Below are 22,817 nucleotides of genomic sequence, written 5' to 3' on the forward strand. Positions count from 1 at the left end.
TTAAAAGCTTAATTTTTCCATCTTCTGTCTGTATAGGACAAACAGGAGTCTCAGCATACAGAACCTATGGTACTTCAGTCCTCCCGGGGGATCAAAGTGGAAGGCTGCATCCGAATGTATGAGCTGCTGCACAGAATGAAAGGAGCAGTAAGTAACCCTTGAAGTAAGACTGGCATAACCCTAGGGAGCCACATTTAAATACAGTTCCTCAGGGGTTATGAATGTCCACCATGTACTAATAATCATCATGCCCCACCTACTAGTAGCTCTGATTCAGTTGGGGAGATAGCATAACATAGCAGTCAAGAGTAAGCTGTCTAAAGTCAAATCTGGTTTCAAATCCTACCTCTTCTATTTTACATGTGACTTTGGGAAAATTACTTGGGCTTTCCTGGCTTCCATTTACTTCTCCAAAATTTGAAGATGATCTTTGTTGTCAGATAAGGTTATACTGAGAAGATTGACCTTAGCAGCCTCTTGAGAAAAGAATAGCACTATTTTAATTAGTTTATTTGACTTTATTTTTTTAATTAGAAAAACAATGCATGTTTTGTAAAACTTTTTTTTTTTTTTTTAATTTATTTTTGGCTGCGTTGGGTCTTTGTTGTTGCGCGCAGGCTTTCTCTAGTTGCGGCGAGTGCGGGCTACTCTTCGTTGTGGTGCGCAGGCTTCTTATGGCGGTGGCTTCTCTTGTTGTGGAGCACCGGCTCTAGGCACGCGGGCTTCAGTAGTTGCGGCACATGGGCTCAGTAGTTGTGGCTCGCGGGCTTTAGAGCACAGGCTCAGTAGTTGTGGCGCACGGGCTTAGTTGCTCCACAGCATGTGGGAATCCTCCTGGGCCAGGGCTTGAACCCGTGTCTCCTGCATTGGCAGGTGGATTCTTAGCCACTGCGCCACCAGGGAAGTCCCTGTAAAACTTTTTAAAGAGTACATAAGTTTATAAATTGAAAGTCTTCTAACATCTACCCTCATTCATTTATTCATGGAGTCACCAAATACTTATTGAGCACTTTTGTTCTAGGCCTACATAAAATAGTGAACAGGTGGGCTTCCCTGGTGGTGCAGTGGTTGAGAATCTGCCTGCTAATGCAGGGGACACGGGTTCGAGCCCTGGTCTGGGAAGATCCCACATGCCACGGAGCAGCTGTGCCCGTGAGCCACAACTACTGAGCCTGCGCGTCTGGAGCCTGTGCCCCGCAACGGGAGGGGCCGCGATAGTGAAAGGCCCGCGCACCGCGATGAAGAGCGGTCCGTGCACCGCGATGAAGAGCGGTCCCCGCACCGCGATGAAGAGTGGCCCCCACTTGCCGCAACTAGAGAAAGCCCTTGCACGAACCGAAGACCCAACACAGCCAAAAATAAATAAATAAATAAAGTAGCTATAAAAAAAAAAATAGTGAACAGGGAATTCCCTGGTGGTCCAGTGGTTAGGACTCCTTGCTTTTAATGCCGATGGCCTGGGTTCAATCCCTGGTTGGGGAACTAAGATCCCATAAGCTGCGCGGCACGGCCAAAAAAAAAAAACAAACAGTGAACAAAGTAGACACAATTCATGTCCTCATAGAGTTTATATGCTGGAGGGAGAGACATAGAACCAAGGTTCTAAAATATAGTTAGAAGACTATTATAATCTGAGTGAGAGACAGCAACAGTCATTGAAGCATTCACTTTGACACTGGATAAAAAAGGATGACGGTTGCTTAGACTGGAAGGGAGTGGGTAGCAATGGAGATGGTGAGGGAGAGAGAGAGTTTCTTCTTGGGTTTTCTCAGCTCTCTTCTTTCAATCATCACTCCTCCATGGACTTTCTGTCCTCCAGATGCAAGTAGAAAGTTTTTCCTTGCTGATAATCTTCCTCATGTGCTCTCTGTTGTTGAGTCTTTCTTTTTTCTTCCCAACTTTTAATTAAACAGTCTCAGAAGAGAGAAGATATATATAGATATATATATATATATATGTATGTGTGTGTGTGTGTGTGTGTGTGTGTATATATATATATATTTGTGTTCAATTTGCTGCCTTCTACTGGAAGTTTTTTTTTCCTTCTTATAAATTTATTTATTTATTTATTTATTTTTGGCTGAGTTGGGTCTTTGTTGCTGCACACGGGCCCTCCCTAGTTGCAACGAGTGGGGGCCACTCCTCGCTGTGGTGCACGGGCTTCTTATTACGGTGGCCTCTCTTGTTGCGGAGCACGGGCTCTAGGTGTGCCGACTTCAGTAGCTGAGGCTCGTGGGCTCTAGAGCGCAGCAGCAGCTGTGGTGATGGGCTTAGTTGCTCCGCGGCATGTGGGATCTTCCTGGACCAGGGCTCGAACCTGTGTCCCCTTCATTGGCAGGTGGATTCTTATCCACTGTGCCACCAGGGAAGCCCTACTGGAAGTTTTAAAATAACTTTTAAAATACAACAGCGTAATATCTTAATATATATTAGCATATCACCATTCCAGTGTATATAGCATGTCATCTTCCTTAAAGGCTGCAGAGTATTTTCTAGTATGACCTACTGTAATATATTTAATTATTTCCCTGTTAATTTAAATTGTTTCAGAGTTATTGCCATTATCAACAGGGCTGTAATGAGCATCCTTGTACATATATCTTTTTTTTTTTAATAAATTTATTTATTTTATTTATTTATTTTTGGCTGCGTTGGGTCTTTGTTGCGGCACACGGGCTTTTCATTGTAGTGGCTTCTCTTGTTGCGGAGCACGGACTCTAGGCATGGGGGCTTCAGTAGTTGTGGCACGTGAGCTCAGTAGTTGTGGCTCGTGGGCTCTAGAGCATAGGCTCAGTCGTTGTGGCGCACGGGCTTAGTTGCTCCATGGCATGTGGGATCTTCCAGGACCGGGGCTCGAACCCGTGTCCCCTGCATTGGCAGGCGGATTCTTAGCCACTGTGCCACCAGGGAAATCCCCTTGTACATATATCTTTGCACACATATGCAAGTATTTCCTCAGGACAAATTCCTAAAATGGAATGAGTGTCAAAGGATATATACACTTTAAATTTTGATAGTTAAAATGTCAAATTGCTCTTAAAAACCAAATGAGAGGGCTTCCCTGGTGGCACAGTGGTTAAGAATCCGCCTGCCAATGCAGGGGACACGGGTTCGAGCCCTGGTCCGGGAAGATCCCACATGCCGTGGAGCAGCCAAGCCCGTGCGCCACAACTACTGAGCCTGCGCACGTAGAGCCCATGCTCCTCAACAAGAGAAGCCACTGCAATGAGAGGCCCACACACTGCAACGAAGAGTAGCCCCCGCTCGCAGCAACTAGAGAAAACCTGCACGCAGCGATGAAGACCCAACGCAGCCAAAAATAAATAAATTAATAAATAAATTTATTTTTTAAAAAAACAAATGAGAGTACTCTCGTGAATAATAAATGGAATACCTGATACCCTTAGGTATAAAGGAAAGGGACTTTCCTAAGTGAGGGTGGATGAAAAGAATCTAGGCAGAGATAATAACTTGAGGGAAGGAGTGAGATAGGAATGTGCATAGCATGTTTATGGAATTAGAATAAGGATTTCTTAAAATTACCCTGAAGCTCTCATAAGAATACACAGGATGGAAATTCCCTGGTGGTCCCGTGGTTACTGGACTCCACGCTTTCACTGACGAGGGCCCAGGTTCGATCTCCAGTCAGGGAACTAAGATCCCACAAGCTGTAGAGTGTGGCCAAAAAAGAAAAAGAGTACAGTAAGCTTAAGGATGGAAGCTTAAAAGTGCAGGGCTATTTGATACTATGTTGGTGAATACCCGTCCATTCTTAGCTTATACTGGAGTGACATAAACCATATGGAGCAAATTGGAAAAGCTTTCCACAACAGCTGAGTTTAAAGATCAACCCAAAGGGGAGAGGTGACTCAAGCAAAGGTTCCAAGAAATAGGCAGATGATTGCATGCCCCGAAGTATCTTTGATGGAGTTAAGGGCTGATGGGAGGGCATCCCATAGGGGTAAATGAGCAGAGTGTAATGGAGCTCCAGAGAGCTGGTGCTGATCCTTTGCAGGAGGGCTTGAGGCAGTGGCAGGAGGAGCAGGAGAGGAAGGTGCGGGCCCTCTCTGAGATGGCATCTGAACAGCTGAAGCGGTTTGATGAACGGAAGGAACTGAAGCATCATAAAGAATTCCAGGACTTACGGGAAGTGATGGAGAAGAGGTGAGTTCCCTGAATTACAACGGGAATGTTGGCGTGGTCCACTGGAACTCTTTCCCTACATAAAACCCAAAGGGAAGGAGTTGAACTTCTTCTGAGTCCTTAAATATCAAAATAAAATAGCCAGAGAAGCTTATAACCTAGAAAAATTACTAACCTTAGAAAGACGATCAATGCAACACAAAGGGAGGAGGCTTTTAGGAGAGGTAAAACAATTTTAGGAAGCGTCCCTGACTGTTCCTCCCTCCGTTTTTCATTCAGCTCCAGAGAAGCCCTGGGGCAGCAAGAGAAGCTGAAAGCTGAGCATCACCACAGGGCGAAGGTCAGAGCCTGGGAGAGTCTGTGTGGGTGTTCAGTGTCTGAGTGACGTGCCTGAGGAGTCGGGTTCCAGCACAGTCACAGAGGACCTGGCCCCTGTCATGCCACTGTGTGGCTGACTTGGGGCAGTCCTTTTTTCGCTCTGGGCCTATCTGTGAAAATAGGTAGTCCACACAGGACTGGGAGAATGTAGACAGAGAAGGCCCAGGAGCCCTTACTTTGACCGCCCTTTCTGTAGATTCTCAACCTGAAGCTGCGGGAGGCGCAGCAGCAGCGCCTGAAGCAAGCGGAGCAGGAGCGGCTCCGGAAGGAAGAAGGCCAGGTCCGCCTGCGGAACCTCTACGCCCTGCAGGAGGAGGTCCTGCACCTCAGCCAGCAGCTGGACTCCTCCGACCAGCACAGAGACCTGCCGAAGGTCGACCTGTCTGCCTTCCGGACCCGCGGCAACCAGCTGTGCGGCCTCATCTCAGGGATCATCCGGGCCACTTCTGAGGTGAGGGGACTTCAGGAAGACTCTGTCTTCTGTCTTTATTTTATTTATTTATTTATTTATTTTTGGCTGTGTTGGGTCTTCGTTTCTGTGCGAGGGCTTTCTCTAGTTGCGGCAAGTGGGGGCCACTCTTCATCGCGGTGCGCTGGCCTCTCACCATCGCGGCCGCTCTTGTTGCGGAGCACAGGCTCCAGACGCGCAGGCTCAGTAGTTGTGGCTCACGGGCCCAGCTGCTCCGTGGCATGTGGGATCTTCCCAGACCAGGGCTCGAACCCGTGTCCCCTGCATTGGCAGGCAGACTCTCAACCACTGCCCCACCAGGGAAGACCTGTCTTCTGTCTTTGAAATGAAGAACACTGCAAGCAAAATTGTTTTGTGATTTAAAAATAACACCTGCTTATTATCACTTGTCATCCTCTTACCTAGAGATAACCACTGTTAGTGTTTTATGTTTCTTTTTTGCCTGTGTGTGTGTGTGATCCCCACCCTAAATTGGGCTAATATAGATATAGTTTCTTATCTTAGGTTAAAAAAAATATTTGTTTCTTCCAACTGCAAAATACTTTAGTTCATTCAGTAATATAAACTGAACGCCTGCTATGCTTATGATAAAAATTAAAACCTTACAGAAATGTATATTGCTTTTTTTCAGTTGATACGGTATTTTGAACATGTAATTACTATAGTCATTACAAATGTTTTGTTGTTTTTAAGGCAGTGTTAAAAACTGCAAGTATTGCCTTGACACATAATAGGTATTCAATAAATATTTGATGAACAGATGAAATTGGATACTTCCAACATGTAACCATACCAAAATTTATTGAAAAAACATGCCTATTGTTGAATATTTAAGTTTCTGTGTTTTCACTATCATGAGTAACACTGCAGTGATATCACTTTGTGTATGTCTTATCTGTATTTTTGATTATTTCTTTGAGGTAAATTCCTAGAAATGGAATTACTTGGTCAAAGAACTTGAAGGTTTTGTTTTGGTTTTTTTTTTTTTGGTTGCACCAGGTCTTAGTTGTGACCCGCTGGCTCTTTAGTTGCAGCACGTGGGCTCCTTAGTTGCAGCTCGCTAGCTCCTTAGTTGTGGCATGCATGTGGGATCTCGTTCGCTACCAAGGATCGAACCTGGGCCCCCTGCATTGGGAGTACAGAGTCTTATCCACTGAACCACCAGGGAAGTCCCAACTTTAAGGTTCTTGATTTGCATCCTGAAGTTGTACCAGTTCACACTTTTATGAATTGTATGTTCTTTTTTTTCTTTAACTTTTTTTTTCCTTTTTTTAAATTTTTGGCCACTCCGCACAGCTTGCAGGATCTTATTTTAATTCCTCGACCAGGGTTAGAATCCACACCCTCGGCAGTGAAAGCATGGCATCCTAACCACTGGACCGCCAGGGAATTCCTAAATTGTATGTTCTTTGCCCTTTGTTCATATCTCTACCAGTTTTTGTTTTGAAAAATCAACTTATATGAGTTCTAAATATTAAGAACCTTAAGCATTTATCATATTTGAGGCAGAAATTTATAGTTTATTGTTACCTTTCAATTCTCTTTTTGGCTTTTGTTTACCCTTCTTTTTGTAAAATTTCAAACCTACACGGAAGTGGAGAGAACAGCATGATGTACCTTTAGGCACCCATTCCCCAGCTCCCTCAAGAATCCTCACATGGCAGTCTCATTTCATCTATGCTGCCACCTGCACCCCTTCCCCCAGATGGTTTTACAGTAAATCTCAAACATACTGCTTCATCTGGAAAATAATTTAATATGTATCTCTAAAAGATATAACTCTCTATTACATAAGCAAAACACTAATATCATACCTAAAAAACTAATAATTCATTTAATATGATCAGATATCTAGCCAGTGTTCAGATTTCTCCAGCTGTCTCTATAATTTTTTTTTTTTTACAATTGGTTGGAAAATTAACATCCATACAAAGTTCAACTTTTTGGTTTGCTATATCTTACTTAGGTCTTTTAATCTTAAGACTCCCTTATCTCTCTCTTTTTTCTTGCCATTGTTGAAGAATCTGGATCATTTGTTCTATAAAATTTCCTACATTCTAGAAAATTTCAATGCAATTGCTAACCCTAACCCTTGGATGTATTTCTTTTTTTTTTTTTTTTTTGGTAATGTCTGAAACATTTATATTAACATATTTCCATACAAATAACCCAAAGAAAGTTTAGTATTAGTTGGGTTTTTTTTGTTTGTTTTTTTATACTGCAGATTCTTATTAGTCATCAATTTTATACACATCAGTGTATACATGTCAATCCCAATCGCCCAATTCCGCACACCACCATCCCCACCCCACCACAGTTTTCCCCCCTTGGTGTCCATACATTTGTTCTCTACATTTGTGTCTCAACTTCTGCCCTGCAAACCGGTTCATCTGTACCATTTTTCTAGGTTCCACATACATGCGTTAATATACGATATTTGTTTTTCTCTTTCTGACTTACTTCACTCTGTATGACAGTCTCTAGATCCATCCACGTCTCTACAAATGACCCAATTTCATTCCTTTTTATGGCTGAGTAATATTCCATTGTATATATGTACCACAACTTTTTATCCATTCATCTGTCGACGGGCATTTAGGTTGCTTCCATGACCTGGCTATTGTAAATAGTGCTGCAATGAACATTGGGGTGCATGTGTCTTTTTGAATTATGGTTTTCTCTGGGTATATGCCCAGTAGTGGGATTGCTGGGTCATATTTTTAGTTTTTTAAGGAACCTCCATACTGTTCTCCATAGTGGCTGTATCAATTTACATTCCCATCAACAGTGCAAGAGGGTTCTCTTTTCTCCACACCCTCTCCAGTATTTGTTGTTTGTAGATTTTCTGATGATGCCCATTCTAACTGGTGTGAGGTGATACCTCATTGTAGTTTTGATTTGCATTTCTCTAATAATTAGTGATGTTGAGCAGCTTTTCATGTGCTTCTTGGCCATCTGTATGTCTTCTTTGGAGAAATGTCTATTTAGGTCTTCTGCCCATTTTTGGATTGGGTTGTTTGTTCTTTAATATTGAGCTGCATGAGCTGTTTATATATTTTGGAGATTAATCCTTTGTCCGTTGATTCGTTTGCAAATATTTTCTTCCATTCTGAGGGTTGTCTTTTCATCTTGTTTATGGTTTCCTTTGCTGTGCAAAAGCTTTTAGGTTTCATTAGGTCCCATTTGTTTATTTTTGTTTTTATTTCCATTACTCTAGGAGGTGGATCAAAAAAGATCTTGCTGTGATTTATGTCAAAGAGTGTTCTTCCTATGTTTTCCTCTAAGAGTTTTATAGTGTCTGGTCTTACATTTAGGTCTCTAATCCATTTTGAGTTTATTTTTGTGTATGGTGTTAGGGAGTGTTCTAATTTCATTCTTTTACATGTAGCTGTCCAGTTTTCCCAGCACCACTTATTGAAGAGACTGTCTTTTCTCCATTGTATATCTTTGCCTCCTTTGTCATAGATGAGTTGGCCAAAGGTGCGTGGGTTTATCTCTGGGCTTTCTATCTTGTTCCATTGATCTATGTTTCTGTTTTTGTGCCAGTACCATATTGTCTTGATTACTGTAGCTTTTTTTTTTTTAAATAGATTTATTTATTTATTTGTTTTTATTTGTGGCTGTGTTGGGTCTTCGTTGCTCTTCATGGGCTTTCTCTAGTTGCGGTGAGTGGGGGCTACTCTACCTTGCGGTCCATGGGCTTCTCATTGTGGTGGCTTCTCTTGTTGCAGAGCATGGGCTCTAGAGTGCAGGCTCAGCAGCTGCAGTGCACAGGCCCAGCTGCTCCGTGGCCTGTGGGATCCTCACAGGCCAGGGCTTGAACATGTGTCCCCTGCATTGGCAGGCGGATTCTTAACCGCTGAGCCACCAGGGAGGCCCCGATTACTGGAGCTTTGTAGTATAGTCTGAAGTCAGGGAGTCTGATTCCTCCAGCTCTGTTTTTTCAAGACTGCTTTGGCTATTCAGGGTCTTTTGTGTCTCCGTACAGATTTTAAGATGATTTGTTCTAGTTCTGTAAAAAATGCCACTGGTAATTTGTTAGGGATTGCACTGAATCTGTAGATTGCTTTGGGTAGTATAGTCATTTTCACAATATTGATTCTTCCAATCCAAGAACGTGGTATATCTCTCCATCTGTTGGTATCATCTTTAATTTCTTTCATCAGTGTCTTATAGTTTTTTGCATACAGGTCTTCTGTCTCCCTAGGTAGGTTTATTCCTAGGTATTTTATTCTTTTTGTTGCAGTGGTAAATGGGAGTGTTTCCATAATTTCTCTTTCAGATTTTTCATCATTAGTGTATAGGAATGCAAGAGATTTCTGTGCATTAATTTTGTATCCTGCAACTTTACCAAATTCATTGATTAGCTCTAGTAGTTTTCTGGTGGCACTTTTAGGATTCTCTATGTATCGTATCATGTCATCTGCAAACAGTGACAGTTTTACTTCTTCTTTTCCAATTTGTATTCCTTTTATTTCTTTTTCTTCTCTGCTTGCCGTGGCTAGGACTTCCAGAACTATGTTGAATAGTAGTGGTGAGAGTGGACATCCTTGTCTTGTTCCTGATCTTAGAGGAAATGCTTTCAGTGTTTCACCATTGAGAATTATGTTTGCTGTGGGTTTGTCATATATGGCCTTTATTATGTTGAGGTAGGTTCCCTCTATGCCCACTTTCTGGAGAGTTTTTATCATAAATGGGTGTTGAATTTTGTCAAAAGCTTTTTCTGCATCTATTGAGATGATCATATGGTTTTTCTTCTTCAATTTGTTAATATGGTGTATCACATTGATTGATTTGCGTATATTGAAGAATCCTTGCATCCCTGGGATAAATCCCACTTGATCATGGTGTATGATCCTTTTAATGTGTTGCTGGATTCTGTTTGCTAGTATTTTGTTGAGGATTTTTGCATCTATATTCATCAGTGATATTGGTCTGTAATTTTCTTTTTTTGTAGTATCTTTGTCTGGTTTTGGTATCAGGGTGATGGTGGCCTCATAGAGTGAGTTTGGGAGTGTTCCTTCCTCTGCAATTTTTTGGAAGAGTTTGGGAAGAATGGGTGTTAGCTCTTCTGTAAATGTTTGATAGAATTCACCTGTGAAGCCATCTGGTCCTGGACTTTTGTTTGTTGGAAGATTTTAAATCACAGTTTCAATTTCATTACTTGTGATTGGTCTGTTCATATTTTCTGTTTCTTCCTGTTTCAGTCTTGGAATGTTATACCTTTCTAAGAATTTGTCCATTTCTTCCAGGTTGTCCATTTTATTGGCATAGAGTTGCTTGTAGTAGTCTCTTAGGATGCTTTGTATTTCTGCGGTGTCTGTTGTAACTTCTCGTTTTTCATTTCTAATTTTATTGATTTGAGTCCTCTCCCTCTTTTTCTTGATGAGTCTGGCTAATGGTTTATCAATTTTGTTTATCTTCTCAAAGAACCAGCTTTTAGTTTTATTGATCTTTGCTATTGTTTTCTTTGTTTCTATTTCATTTATTTCCTCTCTGATCTTTATGATTTCTTTCCTTCTGCTAACTTTGGGTTTTGTTTGTTCTTCTTTCTCTAGTTCCTTTAGGTGTAAGGTTAGATTGTTTATTTGAGATTTTTCTTGTTTCTTGAGGTAGGCTTGTATAGCTATAAACTTCCCTCTTAGAACTGCTTTTCCTGTGTCCCATAGGTTTTGGATCATCGTGTTTTCATTGTCATTTGTCTCTAGGTGTTTTTTGATTTCCTCTTTGATTTCTTCAGTGATCTCTTGGTTATTTAGTAACGTATTGTTTAGCCTCCATGTGTTTGTGGTTTTTACATCTTTTTCCCTGTAATTCATTTCTAATCTCATAGCGTTGTGGTCAGAAAAGATGCTTGATGTGATTTCAATTTTCTTAAATTTACTGAGGCTTGATTTGTGACCCAAGATGTGATCTATCCTGGAGAATGTTCTGTGAGCACTTGAGAAGAAAGTGTAATCTGCTGTTTTTGGATGGAATGTCCTATAAATATCAATTAAATCTATCTGGTCTATTGTGTCATTTAAAGCTTCTGTTTCCTTATTTATTTTCATTTTGGATGATCTGTCCATTGGTGTAAGTGAGGTGTTAAAGTCCCCCACTATTATTGTGTTACTGTCGATTTCCTCTTTTATAGCTGTTAGCAGTTGCCTTATGTATTGAGGTGCTCCTATGTTGGGTGCATATATATTTATAATTGTTACATCTTCTTCTTGGATTGATCCCTTGATCATTATGTAGAGTCCTTCCTTGTCTCTTGTAACATTCTTTATTTTAAAGTCTGTTTTATCTGATATGAGTATAGCTACTCCAGCTTTCTTTTGATTTCCCTTTGCTGGAATATCTTTTTCCATCCCCTCACTTTCAGTCTGTATGTGTCCCTAGGTCTGAAGTGGGTCTCTTGTAGACAGCATATATATATGCGTCTTGTTTTTGAATCCATTCAGCAAGGCTGTGTCTTTTGGTTGGAGCATTTAATCCATTCACGTTTAAGGTAATTATCGATATGTATGTTCCTATGACCATTTTCTTAATTGTTTTGGGTTTGTTTTTGTAGGTCCTTTTCTTCTCTTGTGTTTCCCACTTAGAGAAGTTCCTTTAGCATTTGTTGTAGAGCTGGTTTAGTGGTGCTGAATTCTCTTAGCTTTTGCTTGTCTGTAAAGCTTTTGATTTCTCCATCGAATCTGAATGAGATCCTTGCTGGGTAGAGTAATCTTGGTTGTAGGTTCTTCCCTTTCATCACTTTAAGTATATCATGCCACTCCCTTCTGGCTTGTAGAGTTTCTGCTGAGAAATCAGCTGTTAACCTTATGGGAGTTCCCTTGTGTGTTATTTTTCATTTTTCCCTTGCTGCTTTCAATAATTTTTCTTTGTCTTTAATTTTTGCCACTTTGATTACTATGTGTCTTGGCGTGTTTCTCCTCGGGGTTATCCTGTATGGGACTCTCTGCGCTTCCTGGACTTGGGTGGCTATTTCCTTTCCCATGTTAGGGAAGTTTTCGACTATAATCTCTTCAAATATTTTCTCGGGTCCTTTCTCTCTCTCTTCTCCTTCTGGGAACCCTATAATGCGAATGTTGTTGCGTTTAATGTTGTCCCAGAGGTCTCTTAGGCTGTCTTCATTTCTTTTCATTCTTTTTTCTTTATTCTGTTCTGCAGCAGTGAATTCCACCATTCTGTCTTCCAGGTCACTTATCCGTTCTTCTGCCTCAGTTATTCTGCTATTGATTCCTTCTAGTGTAGTTTTCATGTCAGTTATTGTATTGTTCATCTCTGTTTGTTTGTTCTTTAATTCTTCTAGGTCTTTGTTAAACATTTCTTGCATCTTCTCAGTCTTTGCCTCCATTCTTTTTCTGAGGTCCTGGATCATCTTTACTATAATTATTCTGAATTCTTTTTCTGGAAGTTTGCCTATCTCCACTTCATTTAGTTGTTTTCCTGGGGTTTTATCTTGTTCCTTCATCTGGTACATAGCCCTCTGCCTTTTCATCTTGTCTGTCTTACTGTGAATGTGGTTTTTGTTCCACAGGCTGCAGGATTGTAGTTCGTCTTGCTTCTCACCTTGGATGTATTTTATAAATTTATTTTTGGCTGCATTGGGTCTTCGTTGCTGCACACGTGGGCTTTCTCTAGTTGTGGCGAGCAGGCTTCTCATTGCAGTGGCTTCTCTTGTTGCAGAGCACAGGCTCTAGGCACACAGGCTCAGTAGTTGTGGCTCGCGGGCTCTAGAGCGCAGGCTCAGAAGTTGTGGCGCACGGGCTTTGTTGCTCTGTGGCATATGGGATCTTCCCACACCAGAACTTGAACCTGTGTCCCCTGCATTGGCAGGCAGATTCTTAACCACTGCACCACCAGGGAAGTCCCTAATATGTTCTTTTATTCCCTGTATTTCCTGTGAATTGGTAACTTTCTCTAGGGCAGTGCTAAGAGAATATTCCGTGATGATGGAAATCTTCCATATCTGTGCTATTCAATACGGCAGCCAATAGCAACATGTGGTTATTGAGCACTTGAAATGTGACTAGTGTGACTGAAGAACTGAATTTTAATTTTTAAAAAGTTTTTAATTAACTTCAATGTAAATAGCCTCATGTGGCTACCTTACTGCACAGTGCAGTCTAGAGGCTTGATCAGATTTAGGTTTGAATTTTTTCCCCCTGCAACAGTACTTCATAGTTGGGAGTGTGTATTTGTTACTGCATCACACTGGGAGGCGTAGAGTATCTGATGGTCTTTCCATATGTGATGTTAAGATCAACCAGTGGCTTCAGATATCGTCAGGCTTATCTTCCATTTTAAAGATTCCTCTGAGCCTTTAGCTAATGATTTAGTAGCCATTGCTGATCATTACTTATATCTATTATTTCAATAGGGGTGGTAAATTTTGAGTTTTTCTAATGCTATCATTTTTCTACATTTATTAGCTAGAATTCTACTACAAAGAAGAAAATTTCCCCGTAAACTATTTGTCTTGAAGTGTAGTCTCTATAGGGAAGGAAGGATAAATGATTGATTCTTTCCCTTTATCCGTTTTCAGAGTGTTGAGATGCTTTTCTAGTATTCTCCCACAGTGACTTGAGGTTCTTTTTTCTTTAACTATCATTAAGAACATACAAATTTTATATACTTGATGTGTAATATGTTTCAGTCTATTATAGATTCATTGTTGTTCAAATTGTCCAGTGGGAACACCTTCACATTGGCTCCTCTGTCCTTTGGACATGGCCCCAGTAGTACTTGTTGCAGCAGAAAGCAGGCAAGCTGTTTCTACCTCATCTTGAACATTTTCTTCTCCAGAGCTAGAATCGGGCATTTCTTCACAAAGCCTTATTACTTGTTAATGGGTAAAGGTATTAGAAAACACAGATTAGTTACTAGGATTTGTCATTGTTTTTAGGCCTTTTCAATGGGTTAAACTAGGAAATGTGTTGTGTTGTTTTTTTTTTTAGGTGAAAATGCATCATTAATTAATGCTGATCTTTTCCATTTGAGTATAGGGTTACAGCATTTATTTAACTTCTTTACTTTTATGCATGTATCATTTTTATCCCATATTGAAAATCTCAGTTTCTAAATTAATGAACATTACTTACTTACCTTACCCTACTGTCTATAGTAAAATATAGGTGTGTATATATGTAATATATATGTGTAATTTCATAACATGTAATTTCAAAATAATAATACCAATACTAACAATATGATTGCTGATAACAGTTTAAGATTTGCAGTTCTTGGGACTTCCCTGGTGGTCCAGTGACTAAGGCTCTGTGCTCCCAATGCAGGGGGCCCTGGTTCGATCCCTGGTCAGGGAACTAGATCCCACATGCCACAGCTAAAGATCCCGCATGCCGCAACTAAGACCAGGAGCAGCCAAATAAATAAATAAATATTAAAAAAAAAAAAAAAAAAAGATTTGCAGTTCTTGGGCTTCCCTGGCGATCCAGTGGTTAAGACTCCCCCTTCCAGTGCAGGGGGTGCAGATTCGACCCCTGGTCAGGGAGCTAAGATCCCACATGCCTTGCGGCCAAAAAACCAAAACATAAATAACAGAAGCAATATTGTAACAAAGGCTTTGTAATAAAGACTGTGAAAATAGTCCACATCAAAAAAATCTTAAAAAAAAAAAAAAGATTTGCAGTTCTTTTTGCCTACAGCTATATACCGCTAAGGGATGTATGATTAAGTTACTGTTTCATTTCACTTGAAATAATTCTCCTTATTGTTAAGCTACCAACTTGATAAACAGTTGGGTTCATTTGTTTCATTTTTGCTTTTGTAAGAGTTTTTTCCAACTGGATTTCATTTTATTTTATACTTATTTAAAACATTTACGTGATTCCAGAGTCAGAACTACAAAACAAGGTATATTTGGAGAAGTCTGGCTTCCTTCTCATTTGCTTCCACGCTGTTCTTGTCCTGTCTGCCAGTGGATGTTTCTGTTAGCATACGGGTGTTGTATCTGTTCCTTAAAAACAAAAGCAAGGGGCTTCCCTGTGGCGCAGTGGTTAAAAATCCGCCTGCCAATGCAAGGGACGTGGGTTGGAGCCCTGGTCCGGGAAGATCCCACATGCCACAGAGCAACTAAGCCCATGCGCCACAACTACTGAGCCTGCGCTCTAGAGCCCATGTGCCACAACTGCTGAGACAACGTGCCACAACTACTGAAGCCCATGCGCCTAGAGCCCTTGCTCCACAACAAGAGAAGCCACCGCAGTGAGAAGCCCGCGCACTGCAACGAAGAGTAGCCCCCGCTCACTGCAACTAGAGAAAGCCCGCGCGCAGCAACGAAGACCCAACGCAGCCAAAAAATAAATAATTAAATAAAATAAAATAAAAAAAGAATTGGCTACCATCTTTTAAAAAAAAAAAAGTAATTCCAGCCAGTGTTGGTGAGAGCATTGAAAAATCTCTCCGTCGATCCTGTGGATGTGGTGGTAAATCGGTATTACCATTAAGAGAACAGAAAGCAGTAGGTATCAACGTGTTGAATGTGGGTACTCCACTGGCACAATTCCAGTTTAGAAATTTGTGGACTTGTGTGAGGTATGATTCAGCACCTCAGGTACCTAGGAAATAACCACTAAACTCTGCCTCTGTCACTGTGACAGAACGGCTTTCCCACGGCAGAGGAGCAAGCTGTGGCTGAGAGAGCGCTGCAGGAAATGCGGGACCTCCTTGTGGACTTGCAGCAGGAAATCGCCAGAGCCTGTGAGGACAGGAGGAGGCAGGATGAAGAGGAGGCCCGCGTAAAGCGGCAGGAGTCACAGGTGCGGCAGGGGCCAGAGGTCCGCAAAGAGCCCCCAGCTTCCGGGCAGGGCCCAGGAGGGAAACTGAATGAAGGTGGGTCTTGGTGTGGAAATGGTCCTTCAACTTGATGTGTAAAAGTTTCAGAACGGGAAAAGAAACAAGAACGTGTTTTGAATATTATATTTAAGCTACAGGACAATTTACCAGAACTTTTACATAATGTAAAATTCAGTACTTTCAGTGAATTACATTTAGTTTTCGTTGATGTGGAGCCTGACGTCAGATTCCAACATTTGCCCTGAGGACTTGAAATTCTGTATAATTCTAGTAGATGTATTATTCCAAGTATTGCTGCTACTGAGTATTTTAAATAAGTATGTATAGAATATATGTTTACTGAATACATAAGAGCATCGATATAGCATAGTGGTTCAGAATGCTGCCTTTGGAGCCAGATCAGTGGGAATCTAGTTTTTGTACTTCCTGACAATGTGACTTTGGCAAGTTACGTAACCTTTCCATGACTGCTTTCCTTATCTGTAACATGAAGATAATAATAGAATCTACCTGATAGGATTATTATGACAGTGAAAGCAGTTAATGCATATATAAGGTGATTAGAACAGTACCTGGCTCATATTAAATGTTTAATAAATTCTCCTATTATGAAATCCTTTCTTTCATCCCTCAGACCTCCAGGTGAAGGTGCAAGACAGTACAATGCAGTGGTACCAGCAGCTGCAGGAGGTCTCCCGTCAGTGTGTGTTGGCCTTTGAGGGACTGAGCAACAGCAAAGACAGTCAGGTACGAGGGGTGGGAGTTGGGAATTCTCTGGGCCGCATGGTGCCACCCACAGCCTTGTGTCCCAGAGGAATGTAGCTAGCGTGTCACATTCCCTAACCGTAAGGGCATCTACTCAGCTCTTCAGAACACGGTCTGCCTTCTCACTGCTCTCTTCTGGCAGGCCAAAAAGATCAAGATGGACCTCCAGAAGGCTGCCACCATTCCAGTGAGCCAAATCTCCACCATTGCAGGTTGGTCAGAGGGATTAAGAACACGGCACTTCACTTCATCGTACAAGTATTTTTTGAGATTCCAAATCCACTTATCTGTAAGGTTCCCATGAATAGAATGTGTTTCAACAAATGTTGACTGTTGGATTAGGTATATAAGCTATATGCATATAGCTTACTCTCCTTTGTTTTCTCTCAACATGTAGAAGGTAATCATTATGTGTTTGTTGACACATTTAAAAAAAAATAAGCTATATATTAATAGTAAATTATTGGGGGCTTCCCTGGTGGCGCAGTGGTTAAGAATCTGCCTGCCAATGCAGGGGACACGGGTTCGATCCCTGGTCCAGGAAGATCCCACATGCCCTGGAGCAACTAAACCCGTGCGCCACAACTACTGAGCCTGCGTTCTAGAGCCCGTGCTCCGCAACAAGAGAAGCCACCGCAATGAGAAGCCCGCACACCGCAACGAAGAGTAGCCCCCACTTGCTGCAACTAAAGAAAGCCCGCGCGCAGCAATGAAGACCCAAGGCAGCCAAAAAGAAAAAAAAGTGAATTGTTTAAGAAGGCTCTTACCTAAAGTTAGAAGTTATTGCAGAAAGCACCCCTAAGGGAACCTAGGATGTGACTTGTATTCTTTGCTTTTTGTCCTACAACATTAGCTTTTCCAGACTCGAAACTTGCTTGTTAACACTTGAGAACGCTTTCCTTTTCTCTCCAGAGACGTGAGATTTAGAGAGGAAGAACCAGACAGGGGAAAGACCCCTTTTTCTTCTTCTTTAGAAACAGAGGTTCATTTTCACAGAGCTCAGATGTGGAAGCCTCCACAGTACAGACTGTGCTACCCAGGGGCTGGGGAGCACGTGCAGCGGGCAAGCTGCTCTGACTTAGCCTGGGTCCCAGTTCCCTTGAGTAACTTGTGCCCAGAAAGCATAAGCAGTTGCAGTTCCTGCCCTTGAGAGGCTACGTGACAGAACTTCCATATCACGTGGCTGCCTGGAATTCCTTCTGGAACAGGGCAAGATCTAAATAAGTAAACACGTATCACTTTCTAGAACTGAAAGTGCCATTTCCTTTGATAGCCAAGGCAATGGGGGCGAGGTTGACTGAACAGCCGTTCCACACCTTCGCTGCTCTCCTCAGGCTCATCCTCAAGTCTTTACCCCTCAGTTGACCGCAGGCAGCCCTGCCTCCTCCTTCATCAGGAAAATCTGAGACGCCAGGTGTGAGATCCTCAGATGCGCCCCCTTGCACCGATACACAGCTGTATTTACCTCTTCGTCTCCTGCTTCAAAAGATGCGGTACCCTTCCGGCCCACACTTACCCTTCTGCCTGAGCCTTGAACGAGGCTCGGGAGCCTTATTCTCATCCCCTCCCATCTCCTTCAAGAGAGATCTCTCCTGTTTTCTGCAAAATTACTCCCTTTTACAGGCTCCATTCCCTTTAAACATGCCTGTCACTCACATTCTAAAATCTGTTTTTTTTGATTCTGTGTCTTCTCAGTATTTTCTAATTTTCTTGTTGCCTTTTGGTTAATTTATTTACTTTTGGCTACACTGGGTCTTCGTTGCTGTGTACAGGCTTTCTCTAGTTGCAGCAAGCTATTCTTGGTTGCGGTGCATGGGCTTCTCATTGTGGTGGCTTCTCTTGTTGCAGAGCATGGGCTCTAGGCACGCGGGCTTCAATAGTTGTGGCTCATGGGCTCAGTAGTTGTGGCTCACGGGCTTAGTTGCTCCGCAGCATGTGGGATCTTCCCGGACCAGGGCTCGAACCTGTGTCCCCTGCATTGGCAGGCAGTTTCTCAACCACTGCACTACCAGGGAAGTCCCCATGTTGCCTTTTGGTACCATTGATTATTCCCTCCATCACCTCTACTCGTCTGGCTTCCGCAGCAGCATTAATTTCCAGCTTCTCCTCCTCCCTCTCTTTCTCCTTTGTGGGTTCCTCAGTCTCCAGCCCCCACATCAGTGGTAAGTGTGTCCTCAGGGATGTGCTTCCACCCCGAAGTTCTTCTCATTCTAAAGACCCCCCATGGCGTCAGACTTGACCTCTGCGCACAGACACCCAGATCGGTCGCTGGGTCATTCCTTTCCTTTGAGCTTCAGGTTCCCTCTCTCCAGCTACCCGAGGGGCAGCTCTGCCTAGATGTCCCTCAGCTTTGTCAGGTTTAGAACGTTCCGATGTAAACTCATCATCTTCCTCTTGCCTGCCTTTTCTCCTGTTCGCTCTAAGTAATCAATAGCACCTTATCTACTCGGTCACCTTAGTTGAAACCTGCGAGTCATCCCCCTGACTGCTTCCTCTAGTTCATTCTCTATATCTGATTAGACTCTAGTTTTGCCATTCTTCATTTTCCTGCCTATTCCATAACTATGTCCCTTTGTCTCCATCATTATCGTAAGCCCGTTAAGAGCTTACAGCCCAGTCAGACACAAACATTTTCTGGAGTTAGTGCCCAGTAAATGTTGAATGACAGAGAGAGGTGACCTAATTGCTGCCTCTTTAAAGGTGGGTGTCCGTGAGTAGTTAGATTCGGAGCAGAATTTAAAGAAGGATATGGTGCCGGTGTGGCATATGGGATGTGGGAGGCCATATCAGGCATAGGGTTGGGACCTGATTTTCCTAACTGGAGAGCCACGGGGAGAGGGGCCGGCTGGGGATTTGGCCAGTGGAACCCTTTGAAACCGTCAGTCAAGGAATAGTAGGGTATGACTTAGCAGGAAGGTGAGCTGAGTAAATTTGTATGGAAATGTACACATTTTAATATCTCAGTAAGGTTACAGTCTCTGTTTCTGTTTTTCTGGGATTATTAGCCTTGAGATTTCTGCTTAAGCAAAAAAAAAAAAAAAAAAAAAGGAAAGGAAAGGAAAAATGGGTGGGGTGGGGGGGTTTGTTCTCAAGATAAAGCAGTTTTGGGACTTCCCTGGTGGTCCAGTGGGTAAGACACTGTGCTCCCAATGCTGGGGGACTGGGTTCGATCCCTGGTTGGGGAACTAGATCCCGCATGCATGCCGCAGCTAAGAGTCTGCATGCCGAAACTAAGAAGTCCGCACGCCGTAACTAAAAAAAAGATCCTGCGTGCCGCAAGGAAGATCCCACGTGCAGCAACTAAGACCTGGAGCAGCCTAAATTAATTAATTAATTAATTAATTTTTAAAAAGCAGTTTCACAGAACCTATGGCAGGAATGGAGCTGGATCTCAGGAGCCAGAAATTTTAGGACCCTTTTCTCTCTCCTCTTGGCTTCCCTCTGTCCACCTCCATTCTAATTTTGTAGACTGCTGTTCTTTGGTCCACATAGCAGGGGCAACCCCACTGCTTACATGTGTATGTGTCTCAGGAGCGGCCACTTCAAGGAGTCGACTCTGTCAGCTGGCTGATCAGCTCAGCGTGACTAGTCCTAATCTAACTAGCCAGTGTGGAAGATGGGGCGCACAGGATCTGTAATACAAATGTAGCTTCTGTGTTGCTGAGGATGGAGGAAGGCAGGTCCAAGAGAAGGGGGGAATGACTGTGAGTTGGGGAAGATCCTTCAGAAGGTTTTCCCTAGAGTTGCAAATGACTTCTCTAGGGACATCCGCCACACCCGTGGCATCTGTAACAATTCAACACCGATTTCTATACTACTGCTCATCTCTCAGCTGTGTCAGTTTCAGAATTAGTTCACTCTGCAAATAAGGAATTCCTTCGAAATAGTACCACGCTTTATGTACTTTCTCATCCCCCACAGCATGGATTTGATTGTCATACATTTTCCCGCATCTGTATTTTGGCTTTAGGCTCTGACTTTCTGTAGGGCTGCACAGCTGGGTTTGTATAGAGGATTTGTTACTGCAGTGATGAAAAAAATAGATTGACTGCAGTTGTATCTTTTCACTAACTTTGTCTTTCATACCCAGGCTCAAAGCTGAAGGAGATCTTTGACAAGATCCACAGCTTACTCTCTGGAAAACCCGTTCAGTCTGGTGGGCGCTCTGTGTCCGTCACACTTAACCCACAGGGCCTGGACTTTGTCCAGTACAAACTGGCAGAGAAATTTGTGGTGAGGAACCTTGTTGCCAAAGGTATGGGAAGAAGAGGCTGGTGTACAACCTTTAAACCTTTCTCGAGTATTAACTTAAAATCACCCCCTCTCTGTGCTCCCAGAAACAAGGGGAGGAGGAAGTGGCCTCCCATCATGAAGCAGCATTCCCCATCGCAGTCGTGGCATCCGGGATCTGGGAGCTCCACCCCAAAGTGGGGGACCTCATCCTTGCTCATCTGCACAAGAAGTGTCCTTACTCTGTTCCTTTCTATCCAGCTTTCAAAGAGGGAATGGCTTTGGAAGATTATCAGAGGTGAAGTTGTTTTTCTCCTTACTCACTATCCCTAGAGTGATGAATGAAATAGAAATAGAACTGGGATTTGTTTCCTCTCCTCAGAACATCTCTTATGTACCTTGAACATTCTATCAGAGAATACAGTGTCTTTCGTGCAAACTGGATGGCTTTAGAATACTGGATTTAGAATCCAGGGGTCTTAGAATTTTATCCCTGCTTTGTCTTTTAATAGATTTGCAAAAATGGGGAAATCATTTAATCTCTTTAAACATTATTTTCATGACTTGTAGATGGGGGTAATGGTATCCATTACCTCCTGGGAATTTACTTCTCAGGGTTTATATGATGCACAGATTTGATAATAGATGTGAGTAGCATGTAAAAATATATTAATAATAATGCTAAATGTAATAATAATATATTGTTACTTTTAGCCATAAAAAGTAATTGGTCACCCTCACTTTGGCCTTGTCACACTGAATATTTTCTTCCCACATAGGATGCTTGGCTACCAAGTGACGGATTCCAGAGTAGAACAGCAAGACAACTTTCTAAAACGCATGTCTGGGATGATCCGTCTCTACGCTGCCATCATCCAGCTCCGGTGGCCGTATGGAAACCGACAAGAGGTAGTAGAAGCGGCTTAGTATCGATAATGAGAGGTTGGACCAGAGTCCACATTAGTGTATCTTACCTGCAGGAAATATTGACCTTTCAGAGAGGCAGTCCAGTCACATGATAAGTTAAAGACTGTTGCTGCTTCATAGGTACTCTTCAGAGAAGTTGATGTTGATTATTAGGAAACTTTTGGATCATCAGAGTCATTTGTTCAGAGACTAATTGGTGCCTTATAGGCCATCTAGGTCACATACCTTACTTCACAGATGGACAGACGGAGGCTTAGCAAGCTGTTGTGATACACACTTGTCAATGACAGAGCCACGGCTGGGGGCCAGGGCTTTGACCTCCCAGCCCAGTCCTTTTTTCAAGGAATGGAGATTAGAGGGTTGGAGAAGTTGATGGACTTGGAAACCTAAAGAGAAAGGAATATAGGTTGATTGAATCCAAGAAGTTTTTATTGTGCATCTGCTATGTCCCAGGTTCTGTGCTAAAGATACCAAGAATAATAAATAAAATGTCTATGAGCGTAACTGTGGAATCCCTGAAACTGAAGCTGACAGCCCTGTGTTGAAGGGATGCTGTGAAGAATGTGTGGGTACCAATATATGCAGTATTTAAAAACAGAATTTGTTTGGCTTGTGTTGTTTCTGCCCTGTGGCATGTGCTTAGGTTAGATGATCTGGGGGTTCATGTCCTGTTGGTAATGGCTGGATGATAACGGTGGAAATTTAGATCTCTGCATAAAATGAGATTAAACAGTGACCAAGCCTCTCTCCTCCCAGATTCACCCTCATGGCTTAAATCATGGCTGGCGCTGGTTGGCACAGATCTTAAACATGGAGCCCCTGTCAGATGTGACAGCCACCCTCCTCTTTGATTTCCTGGAGGTACGTAATACAGTTATCACACGAGAGAGAGCCAGTGGTTGAAGCAGCCTTGGGCCACTGTGTGACGTGACTGGGAAAGGAATATGGAGATAGAGACTAACGGGAATTTCCTGGCGGTCCAGTGGTTAGGACTCTGCGCTTTTGCTGCGAAGGCGCAGGTTCAATCCCTGGTCAGGGAACTAAGATCCCACATGCCGCATAGCCAAAAAATTTTAAAAATACATAAATATATATACAA

At 42.5% G+C, this 22,817-nt stretch overlaps 1 protein-coding gene across 1 annotated transcript in view; it reads left to right on the plus strand.

Annotated features, from left to right (window-relative positions):
• The window catches only part of GLE1 (GLE1 RNA export mediator), a 40,887-nt gene that overhangs the window by 12,287 nt on the left and 5,783 nt on the right, over positions 1-22,817 (plus strand). Inside the window, exons 3-13 of the mRNA XM_059925758.1 lie at positions 37-147; positions 4,016-4,164; positions 4,423-4,483; positions 4,718-4,972; positions 15,601-15,832; positions 16,431-16,543; positions 16,704-16,773; positions 20,652-20,794; positions 20,899-21,089; positions 21,571-21,700; positions 22,475-22,579. Of these exons, the coding sequence (XP_059781741.1) occupies positions 37-147; positions 4,016-4,164; positions 4,423-4,483; positions 4,718-4,972; positions 15,601-15,832; positions 16,431-16,543; positions 16,704-16,773; positions 20,652-20,794; positions 20,899-21,089; positions 21,571-21,700; positions 22,475-22,579 (1,560 nt within the window). The remainder of the gene's footprint in view (positions 1-36; positions 148-4,015; positions 4,165-4,422; positions 4,484-4,717; positions 4,973-15,600; positions 15,833-16,430; positions 16,544-16,703; positions 16,774-20,651; positions 20,795-20,898; positions 21,090-21,570; positions 21,701-22,474; positions 22,580-22,817) is intronic.

Source organism: Balaenoptera ricei, chromosome 6 (genome assembly GCF_028023285.1).
Source record: "Balaenoptera ricei isolate mBalRic1 chromosome 6, mBalRic1.hap2, whole genome shotgun sequence".
Taxonomy (NCBI): Eukaryota; Metazoa; Chordata; class Mammalia; order Artiodactyla; family Balaenopteridae; genus Balaenoptera; species Balaenoptera ricei.